Source organism: Fistularia commersonii, chromosome 17 (assembly GCF_037954325.1).
Source record: "Fistularia commersonii isolate RoL2024-O1a breed Wild chromosome 17, RoL_Fcom_v1.0, whole genome shotgun sequence".
In the NCBI taxonomy this organism is placed as follows: Eukaryota; Metazoa; Chordata; class Actinopteri; order Syngnathiformes; family Fistulariidae; genus Fistularia; species Fistularia commersonii.
The window spans coordinates 6089302-6113511 of NC_141300.1; the positions used below are offsets into that span (position 1 = coordinate 6089302).

Consider the following 24210-nt stretch of genomic DNA (forward strand, 5'->3'; position numbering starts at 1 on the left):
ATTCTGATTTGTGTGTGCCCGGGTAGTGCAAGAGAGGACATATTGGCTAGGAGAGGAGACGGTGAGATATGCGTCACTTGCTGATGAGTGCTACTGTGAACCGCACTGTCCAATAAATATAAATACGCAGAACGTCATACAGGACTGCCTCAGAAAATTAGAATACTGTGATAAAGTTCTTTATCTTCTGTCATGCAATTACAAAAACAAAAAAGTCATACATTCTGGATTCATTACAAATCAACTGAAATATTGCAAGCCTTTTATTATTTTAATATTGTTGATTATGGCTTGCATCTTAAGAAAACTCAAAAATCCTGTCTCAAAATTTTAGGGTATCATGAAAAAGTAATTTTAGTTTTTTTAATTGCATTACAGAAGATAAAGAACTTTATCACAATATTCTAATTTTCTGAGACAGTCCTGTATATTATGGGTGGGGCTTGATAAAAAAATGTCTAATGAATTGAGGCTATTGAATTAATTCATCAGAATGAAGCGCATTGTAATCCCATGTTTTATTGACATGTGGAAAAAGACATTTAAGTTTGTTTGATGAAAAATCATTATGTGAGCTCAAACTTCAAATTATTTTTCCATCAGTTTACAACACAGGCTAATAGATGAATGCAGAAAACGCACCTGTGTCTCTTCACCATGACCTATTTTATTTCCCTTCAATCCTCGTACGCTCACTGGATTTGTTTTGACACTGTCTTTCTGGAGGCCGGTTCGTAATTCTCTCAGCTGGATCGATCTGCATGGCCGGTCTTCTACCACAAACAAGGGAGTAGTCTGCAGTCCACAGCGATCCGTCTTGCCAGCGTATTGGTCAAGTTGTCCAATGTTGACTTGTATATTTTGTTGCTAAACTGTAACCCAGAGTCACACGTTAAGTGGCGATACTCTGCATGCTTGTATTAGCAATCCTTTTAGCTTCTGCAGCTGCATTAACCTTATGACCCAGGAACTGAAACAAAGCTAATCGCAATTACAAGCCAAGCTAATCTAGATGTTTGGTGGTAACAAAAGTGGAGGTGCTACTTTGAGTACAGCATTTGTGTATACTTCCATCTGGAAGTTTCTTATCTATAAATTTACATTTAACCAGTGTAGTCTCATCTGCCTCATCCATCATGCTGACTTTGCGTCAGTGTAATCCACCCCCCTGGAGTTACTGCCACTGAAAAATGTTTTGCAGTGCAAATTTAAGTATGATTAAAATGCAACTTGTTATTTTTTCTGTAATTAGCCATTTGAAATGAACGCTTTAAAGTCCCCGCCAAGTAGAAATACATGGCATTCTTTCACCTTTTGTCAAAATAACATGGAAAAGACTTTTAAATCCCTTCTTCAATGGGGTAAAATACGTTAAAGTACAGTCAGTTATGTATGAAGCGGTCCTTAAGGGTGCAGCTATCACTAACTGCCATGCTAAAGGTATTGACTGACATTGAAAGGATTCCGGAGCTAAAACCTTGAGTTGCAGCTAAAGGAGAATACACACATTTTCTATAAATATGTTCAGCCTCTGAAAACAACCCTTGTCTGGCTTTTAGCATTTATTTAGGACAATGATGTCACATTCGCTAAGCTGTCACTCTCAGCATTCTTTCAAAAGTATCTGTCAGGGAGTGTTTCCGCTCCGTCAGTGTGCAAATGTTTAAAACCTCTTTTAAATGACGGGCTTTGGTGTCACTGACTGTCAGCGTGTAAACGGCGTGTCAGCCCTGTCCACCAACTGTGAACTGTCGGCATAGAGCACCTGTACTCGCAGTCAGTCATCCTGTTTTGCGGCACGGAGAGAATGAAAGAACACACACACACACACAGTCACACACACGTGCTTGCTGTCACATTGGCACAACACTGGAAATAGAACTCATACACTGTTTCAACCAGGTTAGAACACAGTGCTATTAGTACACAGTACCGATTCAAATGGGTATTGTCATTTCTGTGGAAGCAATAAAACTCAGTAATTCAGAGTACATACAGCAGCTTTATTACATTTTCGACACTCTGCAAGATCCTCACTATTATAGTATATTGAGTAAATTCCACACTTGAAATTCATATCTAGGACTCTTATTAACATTGCACACTGTTAAAAATAGCCACATTTTGTTGCTAGGACAGCAGCCACTCAGAGCTCCAATATATCATGCAATAAATTCAAAAACTGGAAAGATTAGCCAGCGATACTCCCACCGCTCGTCTTCGGCTCTAGGTCATAGCGGCTGCCAGCAAACAGGAAATCTGCGTGTACGACTACTCCCCCAACTTGCAGTTTAACTGCTTTGCCCAAACGTAAGTGGAGAAAACTCACCTCAAATCAAACAGCATTTCCAGACAGACAGCGCTTGTAGGATTTGGCTCTTCTCATTCAGCTGTGACCCTAAGTCTCTTTCGCTGGTGGTGAGTGCAGATACAGAGAACAGTGCTGTCAGTATATTCCCCCTCCGTGGATTAGACTACCGGTCCATGATGGCAGGACAACACAGAAAGCTGTGTTTAGTTTCAGATTAAGCGTCGGAGGATGGCAAATTAGAGTAAAGAAGGAAAGCAAAAACCGCGGCAGCCATCCTGTCTTTTCCTCAGCCAATTACCGAATGAATGTGAGCTGACAAGCTGTAAAAAATCCGTTATTTGTAAAGACACAAGCTGTCAAAGCATATCCGCGTCCCTGGACGTACTCCGGTACAGCCGAGAAAACTGGGGAAATCACAAGCAGCGATCCACCATTTGAAGAGTCTCTTAACATGATTACCTTTCAATTACGACAGAAAAGAAATGAAAACAGAGCAGGAAACTGCAGACAGGCAGAGAGGGAGGAATGGCGGGGTGGGGGGTGGGGGGTGGGGGGTCAGGCTGGAGGATGGCGGGAAGAAACCAAGATGATGGTGGTTTGGGCACATCTGAGGAGCAACAGACAACTTAACCTAACGACCATCAAGGACTTTCCATCATATACAACCGCCTCTCCATCCCCAGTCCAGTAGAAACACTGCTCTTTACAGCCTGTGGCCTCTTCAAAGCTACAACAGGAAGCGTGCATGTGTCTGTGTGTGTGTGTGTGTGTGTGTGTGTGTGTGTGTGTGCGCGCATAATTAGACATTTAAGGCCGTCTGCTTACTGCTTTTTGACAAGAGCTGGGGTGTGGAGGGGGCCAGGCTGATAGAGGTTTGCTTTTAAAACCCGCAGGAAATCTATTAAAAGGTTTTCAAGAGGGAAATTCAAACAGGGACCTGTAGTGTTCGTAAACTCCTGTCACCTCGCCTCGCCTCGCCTCGCCTCACCTCGCCTCGCCTCATCCCTCTCCTTTCTTTACACTTGGGCCATCCATCTTTTTGACTCGCGTCTGATTCAAGCCTGACGGTCGCGACAGTCCCGCTCTGTTTTTCATTTCCGTCATTTGTCAGGCCGCGTGTCAAACAAACAAACAAAACAGCAAAAAACGGCCTACACTCATGCATTAAAATACAAAATTAGTATTCCCAAAGCTTTGGAAACCAACTTGTTTGTTTAACAAACTCTCTTATGCTTAATGCATGAGCTGTAACTGCCGCAGTGCTGTCACTGTGTCGGGCACACACTTGACCGTAGTGAGCTGGCGGAGCAGCGGAAAAACACCTCTCCGTGTCAGGCCATCTGTGGTATACCGTAGCGGCGTGACATCCTCCGTCAAACATGTTTCTGCTTTAAATGTGACGGATGCCAAGTAGGTAGCCGAGAGGTGTTTATTTCCTGTATTCCCTCAGAATCTCTCTGATGAGAGGAGTTTTTTGGCTGTGTGTGTGTGTTTCCTGTCCCAAAGACTCTGTTAATTGCAAGAGCGGCTAGCATCTAGCAGTAGCAGCTATTCTCTCTAAGAATATCTGCATCTCCATCACCTGGTTTGAGGTTTAAGCGTGAGTAACCAGATTGCCCCTTGAACTAACTCGGCACCAGCGCTGCACAATCTCTCAATCAGTTGTGAAAAACATGTTCAAGGTCAGCGTGATGTTGTAAAGATCTGCGGCATCATTACAGCGGGAGCCCACTGAGTCTCTCTGGAGGCTGCTGAGGTGCATCACGCAAGATTGTTCTGACAATAACAAACGTATCCGAGTTTTTGGGTGCACAAGAATCCACGGGGCTATGCTGTTTGGTCTCGGGCCGATCTTTGTGTTCAGACTGGAACATTAAGCGCGTCACAGTGATGTTGGTACTCTGCGGTGCAATAGGAAAACATAACCACCCGTGCTTTTGTCAACAAAGATGTCAAAAAAGAAGACATAATTAATCCATGTATTTCAGACATATGTTGCATTCCACTTCCATTACAGTTGGACACGTGGAGGGACAGTCTTGTGGTGTACAAGCAAACACTTGTGCATACGTTAGTGTGTGTGTGTGTGTGTGTGTGTGTGTGTGTGTGTGTGTGTGTGTGTGTGTGTGCGCAGACTGGTTCCACCATCTGTCCTTGTGGTGTCCTATGATTTCCCCATGTAATTTGGACAAATGTCAGACTGCAGTCAAGGGATGAGCGCTATCAAACAGCTCTGGACATTCAGAGTTCGCACTTTCCCATGATACTACACCCCCTTCTCCTATTTTGGACATGGATGAAATTACATAAATTTAAAACTAAAACCTTGCAAAGAAATGATTCTTCTTTCTCCAAGGGGAAGAGATGTGAGAAATTCCTCCAGCACAAAAGAAAAATATGAAATTAAATCAGTGAAATTGAACTCTTGCCAGCCTACAATGAGCCCTGGCCCGATTTTAGAGCCCAGGAAACGTTTGATATTTACTTTTCATATATTTTGAGGGCAAACCTCTGGCTCTGGTGGTTGAAGCAGCCCCAGCCCAGAATCCCACGCCTTTAATAAGACGTGTAGCCGTTGTTACCCTGTGTGTGTCTTTTTCCCTCCTACTCATGTATGGTTTTGTGTTTCGGCAGTATAAGGGCCAGGCGAACCTCCACGTGTTCGAAGACTGGTGCGGCTCCTCCGTAGCTCAGCTTCGAAAGAACCTGCACTTCCCTCTCTACCCTCACGTAAGTACAGAGCAGACCGAGCGTACACCCCCGCGTCTCTCCCTTTTGCCAGAATATAGAGAAAATCACCTCATCCTCCGTGTCGCTACAAGATACTAGTTACAATCGGATGGATCAGGCAGTACTTCGGCAAAACAGACTTTGTGTGGGTCTAATTTACAGATGCAGACAGTGGAGTACCTTTTTCTTTCTCATTTTAAAAGAAGAGTCGGAAAATGGCCCGAATCCGTAGCGGGAGCTCAGAGATCAATTTGCTGAGAATGTGTCATCAAAACTTTAGAGGAAAAGTTCTGTCGTCTCTGTATAAATCGAGCTCTGAATTTTTAAAGGTTTGATCTGACATATCTAAGCGACCCCGTCAGTAGCCATAGTTCAGTTTGTTTTCCGTATCATAAACGCACCGTTGAGAAATCTGTCATCTTTTTTCTGGTTTCAACTTCTACCCTTCCCGGAAAATGTTCTTTTTTGTCGTATTTCTCTGCAGTAATTACTCAGTGGCCCCAGCTCCTTATCAGTTTTTTCGTCCACGTTTCACAATTGCATATTTGGGCCACGCGGTTTAGAAAAAAAAAATTGAATTGTAATGCGGCCTGAGGGCATTTTCAGACTGGCGGGAGATAATTTATTCGTCTACGTTAAAACGTGCGTCAGAAATGCTGTTTTACATTAAAAATCGTGGCGCTGCAGACACGCTCCCCTTATCACTCATGATATTCTGCGGGATGTAGAATGCTGATGCACCTCTGTAAAATCGGTCAAACAGAATCACGTATTTTCACAGAAGATCACATCAGTTTTGTTTTTCCCAAAACCTAGATAGGGTTAATAATTTGCCATAAAAATGTCGTTCATTCATTGGGCTCTCCAGAAAAAAAGCGGAGGCACCCTGCGTTGACAGTTACACTGACATGACATTGGAGAATTAGTAATTGTACTTTTACAAAGGGACCAAAATGGATCGGTGAGGTTTAGGGTCAACAGTCCAGAGCACTGGAGATTGTGGAGAAGAGGTGAAAAAATTGGTGCAAACAGAATGGAATGGGATAAAGCTAGCAGCCAGAATGAAAGGGCAGGTGTAGAAGACAGTAGGGAGGCCAGAGATGTTGCATGATTTAGAAACAGCAGCATTGAAGTAAAGACAGGTAGCAGAGCTGGAGGCAGCAGAGATGAAGATGTTGAGGTTCTCTTTGGAAAAGTGAGGATGATGGATAGGATCAGGAATGAGTTCATCAGATGGAAAGCACATGTTAGATGTTTTGGAGATAAAGTCAGACTGAGATGGTTTTGACATGTACAGTGGAGGGATGGCGAATGTATTGGGAGAAGGGTAAGAACTGCCGTCTGGACTGATGATGAAATTTATGGACGGAGTGAAAGAGGACATGAAGGTAGTTAGTGTGAGAGAAGAGGATGCAGATAATAGGATTAGATGGATGCAGATGATTGGCTGTGGGCAAACTGAAGGAAGAGAAAAGGAGTCATAGTTGTACATGCTTGGATGTCCATCAGTTACGGACAGGTTATGTATGAGTCTCTCTGCAGTCGCTGGACAGTAAATGTTACACACTGAGGCACTGAAGTCAACTTACACAGCTGTCACATTTCAGAAATAGCATCCACACAACACAGAAATATTATCCAGCAATTAGGGCTTTGCTGTCTTTCTTCTTCTTCTTCTTGAAGGGAAGAAGAGGAAGAAAGACATTCCTTCATTCTTTATATAAACTCCAGCACCGCATAATATTGTAGGGTGGCAGTGGCGCTGGAAATGACACAGCAGAGTCGCTTTGTAGCTGTGTAATTAGCTGGCTACGCTAACGTTTTAGCAGCTTATACTGGAATGCATAAAACCATCATTAGGTGTGTTTCTTGCAGTCTTTGGGGTTCTTTGTCATTTTTTTTTAATGTTTATTTAATCCTTTAAACTCTCTATGTAGAGTTTTGCTGGAAATGCCAAGCGCAACATTTTAACATATGTTTGCAAGACAAAGGCTGACTGGTCTGCCTTCTGGCCGGGATGCGCAGTCACGGCTCATGGAAGCGGTCTAGTGAGCAGGGCAGCTGGTTGTGGGTATACTCACAGGTCTGTATTCTGTTTTTATTTCTTTTTTTTACTATTCTTTTAATTCTGTTTTACTTCCCGCTGCAGACCAGAACGTCAGTGAAGAAACTCGCCGTGGCTCCAAAGTGGAAGAACTATGGCCTGAGAATATTTGGCTTCCTTCACCCTTACAGAGATGGTAATCAGCTTATCGTATTATCAAATCCCTCCTCTGTGGTCCTCACACCGTGCGTCCTTCAAAAAAAAAAAAAAAAACAGACAAATCCCCTCCACCTTCATCCTGTGAGCTCAGGAGAGCCAGTGAATTAACGGAGATTCAGTTTTTTATATGGGCTGAATGCCAGATCTATTGCAGTCCCCTTTACAGTCCCATCCTCTCGTTCTGTTGCTAAGGAAACCGAAAAGGCTTAACACCCTAGTGCCCCCCAGACAAATTGCCCAAAATTGAGTTATTAATTAGATTCACATTCATTTTGGTCCCCTGTGTTGCTTCCGTCGGCAGCAGGGCTCTCCAGCCAATGGCTCAAAGGTCACGCTATCTTTAGGATTCTAACAAGCTCTCTAAAGTTCCCTTCTCCTCACGCGGGCCGGAACGACCTTGTAAATGCCACCGTGACACTGACTGAGTGTTAGAAGCCCAGCATGCCAGGCTAATCAACATGTTAAATTCATGATTTAATTAACAGTCCGTGGAAGTCCATCGATTTCCATCTTGCTTCACACCGGAATTTTAACTAAACCTTGATTGAGAGCAAATGGCCATTCAAATACCCATCAGGCATCATGTACATTTAAGAGCGGTGGTTCTGAAATGGCCCGGCAAGGGAGCCCCGCCAACTCACTTATACATGTGTGCTGGAGAGTTTTGATGACTTGTCAGCATCTCTGACAAAACTTCAGAAAATTTTCCATTCCCAGTTAAAAATATGTATATACATATTTAATATGAAATATGTAATAAACAATCAAACCTATAAGAAGAAAATAAATTATGTATATTATAATTATTATTATTATATTACCATTGTTACTGTTATTTTTATTATTGCCATTATGACTGTTATTACCATTTATGTCATTATTGTTACTATACTTATTATCAATTGTCTGACCATTATTATCATTATTATTATTATCCCGGTTGCTGTTGTTGTTGTTATTATTATAAATCATATTAGTATAACCATTATAACTTTATTATTTTTGCTGTTGTTCTTGTACTTGAACTAAAGTGAATTTGAACATAATTTGAAATCTGTAGTTGCCTTTTTCCATTTTTGTACCTATTGAGTCTGCTAGCAGCTACAATGTCAGTCACTGAACTCTACATGTTCTGCATCAATGATTTTTTTAGACTTCAAATCCTCTCCCCCGAAAATAAATAAATGAATAAATAAAAAAATAAAATTCACACACACACACACACACACACACACACACACACTCTCAAAAACCTGCATGCGGATTGACAATCCTTAATACACTGCTCACTTCTGGAAAGTTCAAATGTTATTTACAAAAAAAAAGCAAAGTTAGCAACACACTCCCAGTTTTCTATTACAACAATTCCCATTGTGTTATTTGTGTAAGTAGATGGTTCTTTTTTTGCATTCCTTCTAATCAGTCACATAAATAAACACGATAGAAGTGTCGACTTTTCCCGTGTTCCTTGAATCAAAGGGAGGCTTTCAGACACGCCTCTTTTGTACGTATATTTGCCTTTCTTTCCACATTTCTATTTAAGTCGACGCCTGCGATGCACCCCTCCTCCTTGGAGTAATTGTCATTCACGCCGCTGTTACATATGTATCAGAAAGGTAGCAGTTGGACTTTTTGACTTGAGCCATGGCTTCCACAACTGCATCATATTTCAGAAGCATTTATACCTTAGAATTTATTTCTTGAGGTCATGCCTTATCTGATGTTAACGAAATCTCACATATCTACCTCTCCCAACGCACACTTTGATCTTGTTTTTCTCCCCCAGGGGATTTCCAGTTCTCTGTATCATCGGATGATAACTCGGAGTTCTGGCTGAGTCCTGATGAGAGCCCTCTCAACGCCAGACTGCTCGTCTATGTAGGGCAGGTAAGCGGCAGTGCTACTTTTTCAAATATCCGAACCGCGGAAGAAGCGTAGCACCACACTGGAAATCACTCAGGGTTCAGCTTTTTTTTATGATGACTCCCTTATGCGCTGCAAATTCACAGCCCCCTAATGGCGCGTAGCAACAAAGCTTTATTTTAATTTATACATCTGGGAAAGCACGAGAAATTACAGCAAAAGCACGTCAGGTCAGTCACAATTGGAAGACGGTTCCAATCGATTCATCAAACTGTTAGGACATTCAGATTGAGGTTGATACTTCTGAATGGACTCTTTCGGTCTGTTTTACATGCGATGTCTTTCGATCGTCGCCGAGATACGAGCTGCTCCTCAATTGACTTTTTGCTTTGTGAAAATGAGCTGAGATCTGAGTTACGAGTCAGCGGGATGAGTGTTTGATGCCAATGTGGCCATCTCTGTCAGTGAAGTGGCGTTTAAAACCAGTCTGACCCGCTACCCGGTAGCTGAGTGAAAATAGTTAAAAAACAGACACCGGCATTCAATCCGTCGCTAAATTAAAGGCCGTCATAACATGTAGTCTGCAAGTTCAATTTAGCAATATGTTGTGTCGTAAGTTAAGCAACAGAGCAGGACGTGAAAAACTCCCCCAACCTCCTCCACTGCTGCCACGTCCCATCTTCATGGTAAATACTCTTAATAATAACAGTATCTGTCTTTAAATTTATTTGTGTTATGTATCATTACTTTTTTTATAATAATTCTACAAAATAGGAGCGCTGGACTGGATTAATAGTGTATCAATGAATTTTTATGGGAAATTTAATTTGATAAATGGGAGGATTAAGTTACAAGCTGGGTCATGGAACGATCTAAACTTGTAAGGGAAGGTATTAAATGTTACCTTTTTACTGTTACTATTTACTCTTTTACTGTTACTGTTAACTATTTACTTTATTACTGTGCATTTTGTTGTGTATGGTGATCCTCGGAGACTACTTTGAATCTCGAGTAGGTTGTCATCAGTTAGAACACTGCTTCCTCACCAGCCAGCATGCTCCCGCTACCCCTCCAGTGTTCAGGGGTAGAACAACATACTGGGCCTGGAGTGCTTTGACCATGTTTATCCATGTTGACCTCCCGCTCACCTCATGTCACCAAGCACTCAGGATCACTTGTCTCTGACACCTGACACGCACATCTGCCTGTGGAGTGCACCGTGAAAAACAATTTCTCCTTCCATATCTCCTTGAAGTACCTCCCGCCTTCCCCGTCTCTCCTTACCTAACTCATTGTGTTTTATAGATGAAGCCTTTGAAAACATTTCAAGACTTAGATGTGAAAGCGATGCATAACGTTTGAACTGCGCTCTGTGATTGCTACAGTCAGATATGTGCAAAGAGCAAAGGTCCAACTACAGAGCCATCTGTATTCCAGCAAGATGTCTGATGTCTCAAGGTACCACGGGAGATGGGACTAATTAGCTGCTAGCGAATATTGATGTGACATTTAGCGGTCGAGAAATATCATCTAGGTAATGGCAGGGGAGCCGGGAGATGGCCAGGGATCATTCATTCTGCCAGTGGATGTTAGTCAGCCGTGCAGCCTTTCCCCGACTTCAAAAACACAATATGTTTCTCAGATAAAAATGAAACACTCCTCTCGGGCCCTCATTATGGGACCATATGTTTGAATGAGTGGAGGAAAACAGGAGAAGTCAAATAAAAATATGTTGGTTTTTTTTCACAGCAAGTACAGGTTTCTATTCAAATAATAAGTCGTGTTTTTTTTTTTTTTCCATGACAAAAATATTTGATCATGAAGGTGTTGATAGTTTATCACACAGTTTCGAGTATTGGTTAGCATTCTATACCTTGCTCTGCAACTTACAGTAAATTCACAGGTAAATAATACACTATTAAAATCGTTGTCTATACTGCTTATCCTGGGCTCAAGGCAGCTGAGACCTACCACAGCTTTCATTGTATAAGAGGCAGTGTTCTTCCTTGACAGGTCAACAGTCAACCGCTCATATATGTCTGCCACGTACAACAATCAGCGCCGTCATTCTCAAGTCTGGGCCATTCAGGGTCTCATGCAAATTCCAAACAGAAAATGTCCTTCATTGGAATCACGCTGCAGCGTGAAAGCACTAAACACTGTGCCATCAAACTGAAAGCAAGGCACTAACCTGTATTTGCAAAGTAGTGAAAAAGTTTTTTTGGATCTATTCCGTGTTTTTAAGGGTGTGTGTTTTGAGGCAGCGTGGCGCAGACTGTTAGTGCACTTGTCCTTGGAACTGAACATTTCTGTTTTGATTCTCGGCTCCTCCTAGCCTTTTACGCAAGTCACCGAATCCCTAAATGCTCCCCAGGCACTGTTCCTTAGCTGCCTTCTGCTCATGGTTCATCCATGATGGGTTAAATGCAGTGTTTAAATTTCACTGATATTGTGCTGACAATAGAGGCATTTCGTCTTCTTTTTGACTGTCAGAGGAAACTGGAGGAAATCTACGCAACACATGAAGTCTCTCTTTCAAACCAGAGACCCTCTTGCTGTGAGCCAGCAGCGCTTACAACTGCGCCCACTAGCAGGAATCAGTTTATGTGCTTGCATTACCCTCCTGTCTAAGGTTCATTCTCTCTCATTGCTGTCAAAATTGCCATTTAAAAAATATAATTTAAATTTCATCCTCTTGGCGCCATCCCTACATCCTCACACATGTTTATCTGTTTCCTCCGCCAAACCCTGCTGTGCCATTACACTGTGTCTGTCACACACGTTTGTTTCATGCAAGGAACTGCAAAACCTACCACACTTAGAGAAAGCTCCCCGCTTCTCAGGGCTCACCTGCCGGTCCAAATAAACTCTAAAAAACTCCAGCAAGCTTGTCAATCAGTAGATGAACGCAGGAAAAAAAAAGGCTTTTAATCTAAGTGGAGAGGAACTGCAGGGGAAAATGAAGGAGGGAGGTTGTTACCTTGGTGAAGATGTCTGGCAGATAGTGGAAGGATGGCGAAGCAAGAGGTGGGGAGGTGTTTGATTGGGAGTGAAGACGGGGGAAGCGGGCTAAGGTGCTGTATGTAGACAAAGAGACGCAAAGAGATATGGTTGCCTGGGTTCTGTGGGGAAAACGAAACAGTACATCAGTGTCGCTGTGGGAAGGCGTGGGAGCTGAAAAGGAAAATGCTCAGCAGATGTGCTGGTGCAGCAAAGAATCAGAAGAAGAGCCTTTTTTTTTTCTTGTAAGGAAGCTTGGTATCTGGCTGAAATTACCTACGCGTATCTCCACAGCAATCGTGATAAGAGCGAGTAAAATTTTCTAAATGCTTAAGAAAGGCACCTCGATTCTTCTCTCTTTTTTCATATCGCATTTACAGGAGATGAGAAGGGACTGTCCTTTTCAGAAAGGAGAGCGCATCATTCCACGATGTCCTGTGGTAGCAGCATTTTGGGGCCCTGTTAAAACGATCTAAGATGCGAGTGCCTTTAGGGCCGTGTCTGCTAAATTCAAATGAGTTAGACAATGAATAATCCGGGCAGAGAGCCCAGCGCCCAGCTCACGGGGGCTGTCATTTGTTTCTAAATTAGTCATAGGTGTGTTTTAGGCACAACGCGAATGTCACTATTAGTGTTGTCTCACGCTTACTCAGAAATCCAGGTGCACTGGCACCTGAGCGCATCGCTGTGTAAACACTTCCAGACTTGTGGCTCAGCGCCATATATATTTTTTTTCAGATTCAACACTTCGATTCTGTAATTAGCACGTTAGCTATAAAAACTTCAGCTTTGTTTTGTTTTGTTTTGTTTTGTTTTGTTTTGTTTTGTTTTGTTTTGTTTTGTTTTGTTTTGTTTTGTTTTGTTTTGTTTTGTTTTGTTTTGTTTTGTTTTGTTTTGTTTTGTTTTGTTTTGTTTTTACAGGGTTTAATTGTAAAGACTGATATGCATTGGACTCTATCGCCTGACATAAAATTAAATATTATACTCAAATAAAAGTTGCAGCTTTTAATTTAATTGAAATATATTAAATAAGATTAGTGGACCAGAGCAGCCGTGCTCATTGCTCATGCACGCTTTGTTTCACAGATGTAACTTTTCATGTCAACTAGAAGCTGGAGATTAATTAAGTCACAGTAATGTCTAACTGCAGGTTCCAACAACTGATAGGTCAAACAAAATGTCACGAATGTGGAGATAAAAATGAAATTCATTAATGTCTAAAGCGTTTGTTAAAATGTTTTTGATTTTTTTTTTTTGGACTTGGATTAAATATCTTTCAGTTAAATATGCAACCATTTGCAAATGTAAAATGCCAGGTCCTGGGCGAAGTTGTTTGGATAGCACATGCGATGTCATGTTCAACAACATCACTTTATCTTGCTTCCACCCAAAAACACACATGCGCACAGAAATACGCACACACACTAGCCTCGAGTTATCGGTGACTCCTCTCTTGGGTCTTATCTACTAACTAGACTGTCTCTTTCGTTGGTGTCTGGAGACCGGGCGGGTGTCTAACTGTGCCACTCTCCTCGCTCCTGCTGGGACATTAATAGTTCATGTATGAATACGCCGTGCACCATCCCTTTGTCCAACCCTCCCTATTAAACGTATTTTTTTGCCCTCAGCTAATCTGTAAAGACTTTCTGTCAATCAGCTTCTGCACAGCTCCCGCAGAACTTTCCACAGAACCACCAGGGCTTGTGTGATAATGAGGGAAATGTGTGAGTCACACAGAGTGTGCGCAAGTGTGTGAGATAGCAATTCACCAGCACAGTGTTTATGTTTGTCTGTGTGTGTACGGGTTTGTTTATGGTTTCTATAGATATGTACAGCTCAGGTCTATGTATTGTAGGTATATATTAGATGTGAAATAATAGGCAAACTGGAAACTGTGTTGAGGTAGGATTTATATGATTCTTGACAGCAACAATAGGTGCTCAGAAGGAGGAGACATAATAATCAGGAGTAGGCAGTGTTACACGACTGTTAGGGTTCACCTCTAAAACTATGACAAATATGGTGAATGAAATTCAGGGTTCAACAGAAATATAAGGTGTTTATATATATCTATATTCACTAGAAATCCAATGCGACCTACAAACATGGTGGGAGAATAAACAGAATGATACACAACACACACACGCACAAACCCTTGGCATGAGCAATGGGGCTTGCCGAATAAAAACCACCAAAAAAAAAACTAACTTGAGGCCATTTTTATTACCTTGAGGCCTTTTTATTCATTATTTATACTGTTTATCCTACATTCAGTGTTGCAGGGGTGCCGGAGCCTATCCAAGCTGCCATTTGGTGAATATTGGCTATATCTCAATCAACAACCTACTCTTAAGTTACAGGTTAATTGTATACTTTTGAAATTCCGTCATTCATTTCTTATCTATACCAGTTATCCTGGACTCAAGGTCGCAGGATGGTTGGGGCTTATCCCACCTGCCATTGGGCGAGCGGCAGGGTTCACCCTAGACTAGTAGCCAATCAGTCACAGGGTCAAATGTGGAGACAAACAACCATTCACTCTCTCTTCACACATCTGGGCATCTTGGGGTCTCATGCTAACATGCAAATTCCAAACCTTCTTGCTAGTGGGTAAAAGCGCTAACCTCTGCACCAACGTGCTGCCACTAACTTGACTCCATCTCACTGAAAGCAAGGGACTAACCTGTATATGCAAAGCAGTTAAGGTGTTTCGCAAGTTTGGTCAAAACAGCCTGTTCCATAAATGCTATACCGTCTGTGATAAAGTGATAAAATAGAAACCTTTAGTTTCCTAAAGGTTGAATTTCCAGCTTTCCAGTAACAGCTCGTGGGAGGGTGGCCGAGAGACTGATGACCACGTCTGGTCACGGTGACCAGTAACTTCCTGACAGAAGGCAGTTTCCAAATTGCAAATGATGATCGTGCCTGTCAATCCCAACAAAACGGCCAGTCCCTGTCGCAGCTCAGAAAAACGATGACAGAGCAAATCCTTACTAAAAATCCATCAAACCCAAGAAAAAAAAAGGCCCCTCGACCACTAAATGCACTGTAAATGTTGTAAATGAAATGCTACTGCTAAGCAGTGGTTGGTTATGAGGGCGGCGATGTGTGACAGAACCACAGACTTGATTATTGATTGACTGATGGTATGAAAGCAATGAGGTGAAGTATACGTTCGCAGCTCTGAGACGGAGCAAACCAGAAGTCATTACAAACTCATTTAACCACATGCTGTATCACATGTGTCAAACAATGTTGCGTAATATTTGTATTTCATATATTTGCTCTGGCTTGCGGTGCGATAAATTAAACTTGTACTTTATGTGCCAGGAGGATACATCAGCTATATTTTATTATTTATTTACATTATCCTTTTAAGAGTTCTCACTCTCAAGAAGCAATGTGAAAAGGAAAATCCGGGGCTTTCTTTCGTCTCTTGTCAAGGAAAAATCTCGCCGTACAAATCTGTATTTTCAAACGTCGCGGGGAAAAACAAACCGAAGTTTCGACCGGAGAGGACAACCGAAACCGAAATTACAATGCAGTTCGGCTTTTTTTCTATTACATCTCTTTTTTTTAACCCCCTGTACTAGCAGAAAATGACAGTGAGAAGAAAGCGAGCTCATCTTTTTTGTGTTACGCTTTTCCAGTTTCGGGGTCAGTGGATGTCTGAAATTAGTTTTCTCATGGTTCCCTCGTATGCTGTTTGCTCGCAGATTGTGTTTGTGACGGTATTGGGGTTCATATGTGTCTTGATGTTAGCTTATACTGAAATCAGACATTTGTCAGCTCGTTCCTGGTATGTGGGAGCCTAATTTTCACTCTTCGTTATCAAGTTGCAATTTTTCTTCTGACCTCAATGATATAAATAGTTTTCTGGATAACATACACCATTTTCTGTTGAATGTACTCACCTCTGCATATGTTATATCGATCATTAAACCCGGTTGCCCGCTTCACTTCTCACACTGAACCACGTGGCGTTTCCTGCAGAGATCTTGATAACTTTTCATGGTGCTGTTGCAGACTAGCGATCTCTGAAACTGGAGAAACTGATATTTTTTTTTCCTCTTTCTTCCTGATCTCCCTCGCTAAGCATGTCCTGCTCATACACAGCCATTATCTCATAACCAGGCCAAACCGGTGCAATGATTCTGATGATATGACGATATCTGATGACACTAATATCTAATTTCGGGCAAGCTCATAGACCTGTGAACGAAGCTAGAGTCCAAAGGGGGTTTGGTGAGTGAGCTGAGTTGTTCATAGTATGAATGAGTGAAGTGAGGTCGGGTCTACAACTCATATCTGCAGCTCTCCGGTCAGAAGGTGATGGAGCCGAGAGTGACAATCAATAACAATTAGCATATTGCAGTGTGATTTTTCGCACCATATATCTAATCTCACCCCCACTTGTATCACACCTGTTTGGACCACACTCCCTATTTGTTGTGTTCTATCAATTTAGCGATACGTTTTACAAAAAATATTCATATAACAAATACCTTATATGGTAAACTGTCTCTACTTTTTTTGTGCTTTATTCACTGTGCAGGTCCAAAGGGCTGGATAGTGGTTTATGTTCACACATTCAACACACAAAGAAAAGCTTACACACACACATCCAACGATGGCGTAAGAATGGCCATGCAAAATTGCCTTGCCCATAGACAATTTTGGTATGCAGACATGCCACTGCCACCACCAATGCTGAATCTCCTTTTGTTGTGTCTCAGTGCACAACAGGATAAGAAGAATGATGGATATTCTGCTTTCAGAGTGATTGGCGGGTCTGGCAGGATGTCTCCACCTTATTGACCAAACTGATGGTGAGACATTAAAAGGTCCAGAACATTCTTAAATATCCTACGATTTTATTGGCTTCTTCGCTGGGTGGTGAGGTTTTTCTTGCTTGTTCGTAGAACGTTAAGGATTCAGCTCCAACTGACATTGTATATCAGGTCCTGCTTTGACCTGACAAGAAATAATACAAAGTGCATGACCAGTAATGCGATTAAATAAAATTGAATAGAAACCGAAGGACTTACTGGCAGTAAGAAATGTAGTAAGCCGTTATGGACAGATGGAAAATCAAACCTCTGCTCATCAAAACTATAAATCTTGTACCCCAATTTATTTATGCTCACATATACAAGCAAAATGTGCATATTGTATAGATAATTTCACATATTCAACTCTTAATATCACCATCTTTCTCTGAAGAGGGGCCACTATAAAAGCACAATAGTATTCCAAATCATTGAAGACAGCTTTGATCCTATGGTTTATGTAAAAACCTTTTTGTTGACGTTGATGATTGATGGTGTGTGTGTATATATATATATATATATATATATATATATATATATATATATATATATGTGTGTGTGTGTGTGTGTGTGTGTGTGTGTGTGTCTGTGTCTGTGTGGATGTATGTATACAGTATATACACTATATGGCCAAAAGTATTCGTTCACCTGGCTTGTCTTGCAAATGAACTTTAATGACATCCCATCACTAATCCATAGGGTTCGGTGTGATGTCAGTCCACCCTTTGCAGCTAGAACAGTTTCCACAGGCTGTCCACAAGGTTCAGGAGTGTGTTTATGGGAATTTTGACCGTTCATCCAGAAGTGCACTTGTGAGGTCACACATTGATGTTGGACAAGAAGGCCTTGTTCTTAGTCTCTGCACTAATTCATCCAAAAGGTGTTCTTGAGTTGAGGGTCAAGGTCAGGACTCTGTGCAAGTTCATCCACACCAGCCTCTGTCATCCATGTCTTTATCACAGTTACATGCTGAGCTCCTGAGAGCGACCCATTCTTTCACAAATGTTTGTAAAAACAGTCTGCATGACTAGGTTCTTAATTTTATACACCTGTGGCCATGGAAGTGATTGGAATACCTGATCCTGATCATTTGGATGAGTGAATACTTTAGCCCATGTATTCATGCATGTTTATACAATTGTATAATAAGTACGTGGCACAGGAAAACATTGAACTTTTGTGGTTTGGGTCAGTGTGTGTGTGTGTGCATTGCTCTGACAGAATAACAGACATGCCTCCCAAACAGCAGAAGATGATGCACTCCATATTCCAATTATAGTCCTATTAGTATGTGAGGAAATGTTACCTACAGGTAGGGCTCTCTGTTCCCCGATGTTCCTCATATTGTGGGAGTCAAATTTTTACTCACTAATACAGAAGGGAGACTTGCCTCGTTTTTTTTTTAAAAGCCATTCCCCTTAATGTAAATAATTAAGTGCGACGGAAGCTTGATGTAAGGGGTGTGTTAGTCCCTTGAAATGTAATAGAAGTCCTCTTCAGTGACAGAAATAGGGCCGTGTGTTTGTGTGCGAGATGCAGTCATGGCTTCTGGCTGTCTGCCTGAAGTTACCTCACGCCCACACTGCCACTCTCAAGAAGCAGTGAGTCATCATTCAGAGGGAAATCATGTGTCTGCGTTCCTCCTGTCTATGCTGAAGAGCATCTTCCCCCACCTCAAAACATCTGGTTTCATTGGGGAAGTAAGGGCTTTATTTATTTATCTTCTTTTAAAAATGTTCCTCGGTACCGCCAGCCTACGTTTCCTGCCAGTTAAGTATCTGATAAGGAGGAAATGAGAGCAAAACAAACAAACACACACAATAAAAGGAAAGAAATATCCTTTGGCTGCAGGAGATTTTCATTTTTGAAATTTGTTTCAAGCTTTGGATAAAACTTTGCATTTTAATACCTCGATTAAAATTTTTACAGCGGTTCACAGAAGACCCGCGATAATAATAATAATGGGAAAAAAGAAATATTTCAACATATTTTTAATAACTGAGTTCATTGATTTTGCTCTTCAAACTTGATAAAATAAAGCACCGTCTGCAAAGCTGTGGCACAACATGCACTTGAAATGGTCTTTTGACTTGATTCATTTGAATTTATTTTTCAAAATATCAGAAAAAGTGAAATTAAATTGTTCCCACAGCTAGTGTGGATAAAATCTTGTCTTGATTTTCATTTTTTACTTACTTTTAAATTGTTTTTTTAAAGGTTTGCTACTGCCCCAGGACAAACAAAAAATAAATCTGATTCCCCTTTCACTCCACACAAAGATATTTCACTCAAAAGTGAGAGAAAAAAATAAGCAAAATAAATATAAATATATGAATGCGTTTTATTTATTTATTTTTTTTACTTGAACTTTACAATTAAAACCACTATTTTCCCTTTTCTGTGACTATTTGGCACCCACACATTATCATAGTGTGATGAAACACCGGCTATTGAAGAGACATGTAATTACAGTCTTATCACCAGTTTACAGTTTTGGTTATTTTTCACTTTCATTGGCCTAATTTTACTGTATTTATTTACTTAGTCTTAAGGTTCAATGTGTAACTCATTTATAAACCATCAGCTCATCGCAGTGACACAGATACTATGGTGTTGTAAGGGAAAGCGGGTTAGCAAAAATTCATCAACGCTTCTTAGTACAGTTGCTGCCACTTGTTAGGATGAAGCGAACAAAACATCATGAAATCTTAAAGTTGCATTCGACATAAATGAGCTGCTGTGCTCATTTATTTATGTTGGAAATAAAATGGTACGGGACGCGTGTTTCGTGTCAAACCGCACGCTCTCGGAGCGAAGCGGAGGAAAACAGAAGAGTGTTTGCAGGATGTAAATAACTATTTACTGCAGAGTTTATTAAAATGTCACAGACGGGATATTAATTAGCCGATTGAACTGTTATTCTCAGCTGAGACTTTCTCTGCCAGTGTTCTGACAAGGCTTTCTTCCCCAACTTCTCAAGGGAGGTTTTTTTGAAGGTGTGGAAATGTACCTCGGCGGTCTGACCTCCAGCTAACTGCAGGGCAGACTTCGCAGACCGAGCCGGGGGCTGGGTCGGTTTAGGGCCGATATTACTTCCTGTTTGTCTTTCCTTAGTGGCTCACTTTCCACATGAGGAAATGAACTGAGAGGTTGACATTTAAGGAAAGCTGTCTCATGTATCTGCATGTGTGTGTGTCATTATTTTGTAGGTAATGTATAATACACCTGGCGTGATCCACCCAGCGGTCCATTATGATGCCTGGCGTGTGGCTCAGGAGCTGTGTACAAAAGAACAGCCAGATCTGTCACCGCGTTGCGTTGCTTTGTGTCCTGAGCGCTTTCATTCCCAGAAGCGTCATCAGCACAAACATTTAAAGACATGCCCGCTGATGAAGCCTGAGTCTGATTCTTTCTTCGTGGATCATCATCAGCAGGGATTCTAATTAGTAAGGGAAACCAACGGGCGCCGATCTGACCACAGCAATGACAGAGTCCCTGAGGTCCTAATAAGAGTCAAAATTACCCCGGACGTACTCTTTAACATATCCCCTCCCTCATTAGCTCTCATTTGTTTGCTCACTTCACAAACAGGATCGGTGTCCAAGCCGATTTTCCTTCTTGTTTCCTGGTGCGCAATATTTTTTTTTTGTTTCACAGAGTGATCCGTCATCTGCTGCGCTGTTGGAACTCCAGAATGATCCGGATCACGGGGTGTCCCATTCAGACGGTTTAAATGATAGGAAAGCAAAGACAGTTGGAAAATATTTCCTTCTTAGTGTTTGTCTAACAAACCCTACAGCATATTAGCATCATGCTAAGGGGTCAAAGTGTGTAGGAAAACTGTCTCTCCAAGTAGCACTTAGTAGGTGAGGAGGGGTTTGCATTATAAAGGTGCTTGGAGCGAAAGTGTTTTAGCCTTATTCTTTTTTTTTTTCCAACGTTCTCTGATCCAACCTGCTGTGTCCTGTGTGTTGCAGCTGGGCACAGAGTGGACGGCTCCAGGCGAGTTCAACAAGTTCAGGTCTCAGTCCTCCAAGTCTGTGCAGTAAGTAGATATCTTTATTTCTCTGCTTTTGTTAAGGGTGATTGCAGATGTATTCAGGGTATTTTCAAGAATAAAAACCAACAGCGGTCCGTGTCCATTCATTTTGTCACTATTCTTACCATCAAACTACGTTATTAAGCTATTACATCAAATGGTATATTTCAGTTCATGGAATAGGTCCAGCTCTATATTTGGAACGCCTCCAACATTGGGTGATACAACAGATCAACACAAATGAATATGAGTGTGTGCGAGTCTTTTCATCGATGTTCTTCCTCCCGAAGGGGACCGGCGGTTTCAGGCGAACGTAACATACGGGATATCGATTCTTCTTTACTGCTCTGAAACACGGGGTTGAGCTGAAACAGGAAGTTGAACCGCAAAGCCGCTGGTTAACATCGCTTTGAAGTGGCGAAGAAGAATTGATTTCCTGTACGTAACAGTCGGACTTAGTCGGTAATTTATCAGCGACGTGGCAAGCAGTATACGCCGGAACAACACAGCAGTAAATCTGTTATGTGTTTTTAAGTCGGGTTCGTTAACTTTAAAGTACTAGTATGTACATTTATTACAGTAAATTGATTTTGACAGTTTTACCAAGCCATCTCCATAAGCACTATATATGATTGTTTTGTCTTTTCACCTTCTTCTGTTGAAGTGTCTCCCTATGCACTATGGAGAGCAACCTCATGCCTACCCATGCAACCGTCGCTATGTTTATGAATTAGCATCACATGGTCTTGCCCAAGTGTTAATGTGAAGGATTTTAATAGTTTAAAGGCTGATTATCATGTTTTAACCTGTCTGCTCCTTTCCGAGTCAAACACAACTAAATCTCAGGACGTCCGTGGGTAAAAACTTGCCCTTAAAATGCGGACTTACAAACAGCCATTTGGCTTTCAGCGTTATTATGTAGATGCCGTTAGCGTGTTAGAGACCAGACCAAGGGGAGCGGCAGTTCAGTTTCATACCATTTCTGTATTTGGGTGATTGTTTAAATGTTCAAATTTGCATTTTGAATTATTCACCCACACAGTCTCTGGGCAGTAATGAAGGTTCATATTATTTTAGAATTCATGACCAAGTAATAAGAAGCACACATACAAAGTGGGCCCTGTTTTTTTTTCCAGAGTGGGCAGAACTATTCAAGGCAGAAAAGCCATTTTAATTATTTCCCTCAATTAATCCATTAGCCGGCCTATTAAATGTCAGAAAATGGCACACATTTTGATCAGCAGACAGCCGTAGATGTCCATAATTCAAAACATTTCATCTGACTGCCATTTAAAGGTAAGGACACCAGGAAATAGTCAAGTTTATTGAGCTGGGATTGGAGCCTTTTGACATTTGATCAAAACATGACAAAAGCGGTCTATGGAATCATTAAAATATTTTTCCATTAGTAATGCTGTTTACAATTAATCGAGGCACTGACTCATCTGTGCAGCTCTTTGCATTTTCTTTGACTGTCCCTGAACTCAGAATGTCAGATTCCAAATGGCTTAAAAAAGGATGACAGATGAATCATTGCACCATGTTGAAGTAAATTGTGGTTCCGCACTTCTGTCTCTTTTTAAGTATTTGGTCTGCAAACATTAAAACCTAAACAACATTAGATTACTCTGGATAATAGCAAAACGTGATCGCCGCTCTTTTGTCCTCCACTGTTACCGTGTCCCGTGAGGATTTTCATCATTGTATCTTGTTTACGGCTCTGGAATGAGAGAGGAAAGGCGGGGAAATCTTTTTTTCTCCGTATTAGACTGACATTGAATACAGAAGTGAATCCATACACTGGTGGCAGATAGTGCTTTTGGAAACGTAAACAGACACACACTTTCCCTCCATGAATGAAGATCCATTAATCCCATAAGGAGCTGAATGCAGGCCAGGACCTGTTGGCAAGTCTTTGTGTGTGTATGTGTATGTGTGTGAGTGTGTGTATGTGTGTGCATGTGAGTGTGTGTGTGTGAGCTAGTGGGCGCGTGTGTGGGATTAACTGGGCCTGGGTTGCAAAGCAGGCACGGCTGACTATGAGAGAAAGAACAGAAACAAAAGATTAGGAGAGAAGAACAAAGAATTGGAAGAAACTCTTTCTATTTTGTGTTTTCCTGCCAAAATATAACCACAAGCACCCGGGAGGCTGCTGGTGTAGCAAAAAGCTGCAAATTTAAATCTGATTTTTCACATTTTGTGACCTGTTTCCATGTGCATGCATGTTAAGATAGTGATGTGTTTGACACAATATGTTTGCTCATTCATTCATTATATATACTGCCTGTCCTGCACTTAGGGTTTACTGGAGTCCATCTGATCATGTTTCAAAATAAGAACAGACTTTATCCCTTAAACACCAAACTGACGTTGACCATAATGACCCTGACCTCAACCACGTCCCAGCCCCGAGTCCTTTGGGGTGAGAGGAGAGACCACAGGCCTTAGTATCCGCCACAACACAACCATTCACTCTCTCGTTCAGGGGTCTGGGCATTATGTTGTCTCCAATGAACCTTCTGCATGTTTTTGGAGAGTGGGAGAAAACTGGAGAACCCAGAGGCAACCCATGCAGATGCGAGGAGAACATGGCGACCCCACAGAGAAAGGCCCCCTGTCGTACTCATGCCAGGGACCTGGTTGCTGTCAGGCAGTAGTTTTAACCACTGCATCGCAACCTTATTTTATTTGAATTGAAATGAAAAAAAGACATATAACCCAGATATGTACGGACTGAAGTGGATTGCTTCTGCGCCCCCTGACATGAAACACCACCCTGTCAGCTATAACCAATCATCACACTGATGGATATCCTTTTTTCTGTTTACCCCGAATTCCCCTCCTCCTCCTCCATCTTTTTAATTCAATTATTCACAAAAGCATCTTTTGCCACTGAAAACTTTCTATTGGTTGAAAGTCCTCCCGGGAGGATTGTAGAAAACAGACGCATCAATGTACATGTGTATATGGGCGTGGAAAAAAAAACAGTATGATCTTCCACACACGCCTACACCAGGCAACATTAAACACAATTTTGCCCAACTTATTGATGTCTCCAATACTCTTCCTCCCCCATAAGCGAGCGATTGGAGCTTTACCAAAAAAACAAATTTGAGTTAAGTCGTTTGCCCCCTTCTCTCGGGTACACGATGCTCCATGACAAAACCGTGGAATA

At 41.6% G+C, this 24210-nt stretch overlaps 1 protein-coding gene across 1 annotated transcript in view; it reads left to right on the forward strand.

The window, feature by feature from the left end:
* b4galnt4a (beta-1,4-N-acetyl-galactosaminyl transferase 4a) overlaps positions 1-24210 on the forward strand; it is a 154971-nt gene that overhangs the window by 90950 nt on the left and 39811 nt on the right. Inside the window, exons 4-7 of the mRNA XM_086162593.1 lie at positions 4946-5041; positions 7191-7281; positions 9091-9191; positions 20974-21041. Of these exons, the coding sequence (XP_086018719.1) occupies positions 4946-5041; positions 7191-7281; positions 9091-9191; positions 20974-21041 (356 nt within the window). The remainder of the gene's footprint in view (positions 1-4945; positions 5042-7190; positions 7282-9090; positions 9192-20973; positions 21042-24210) is intronic.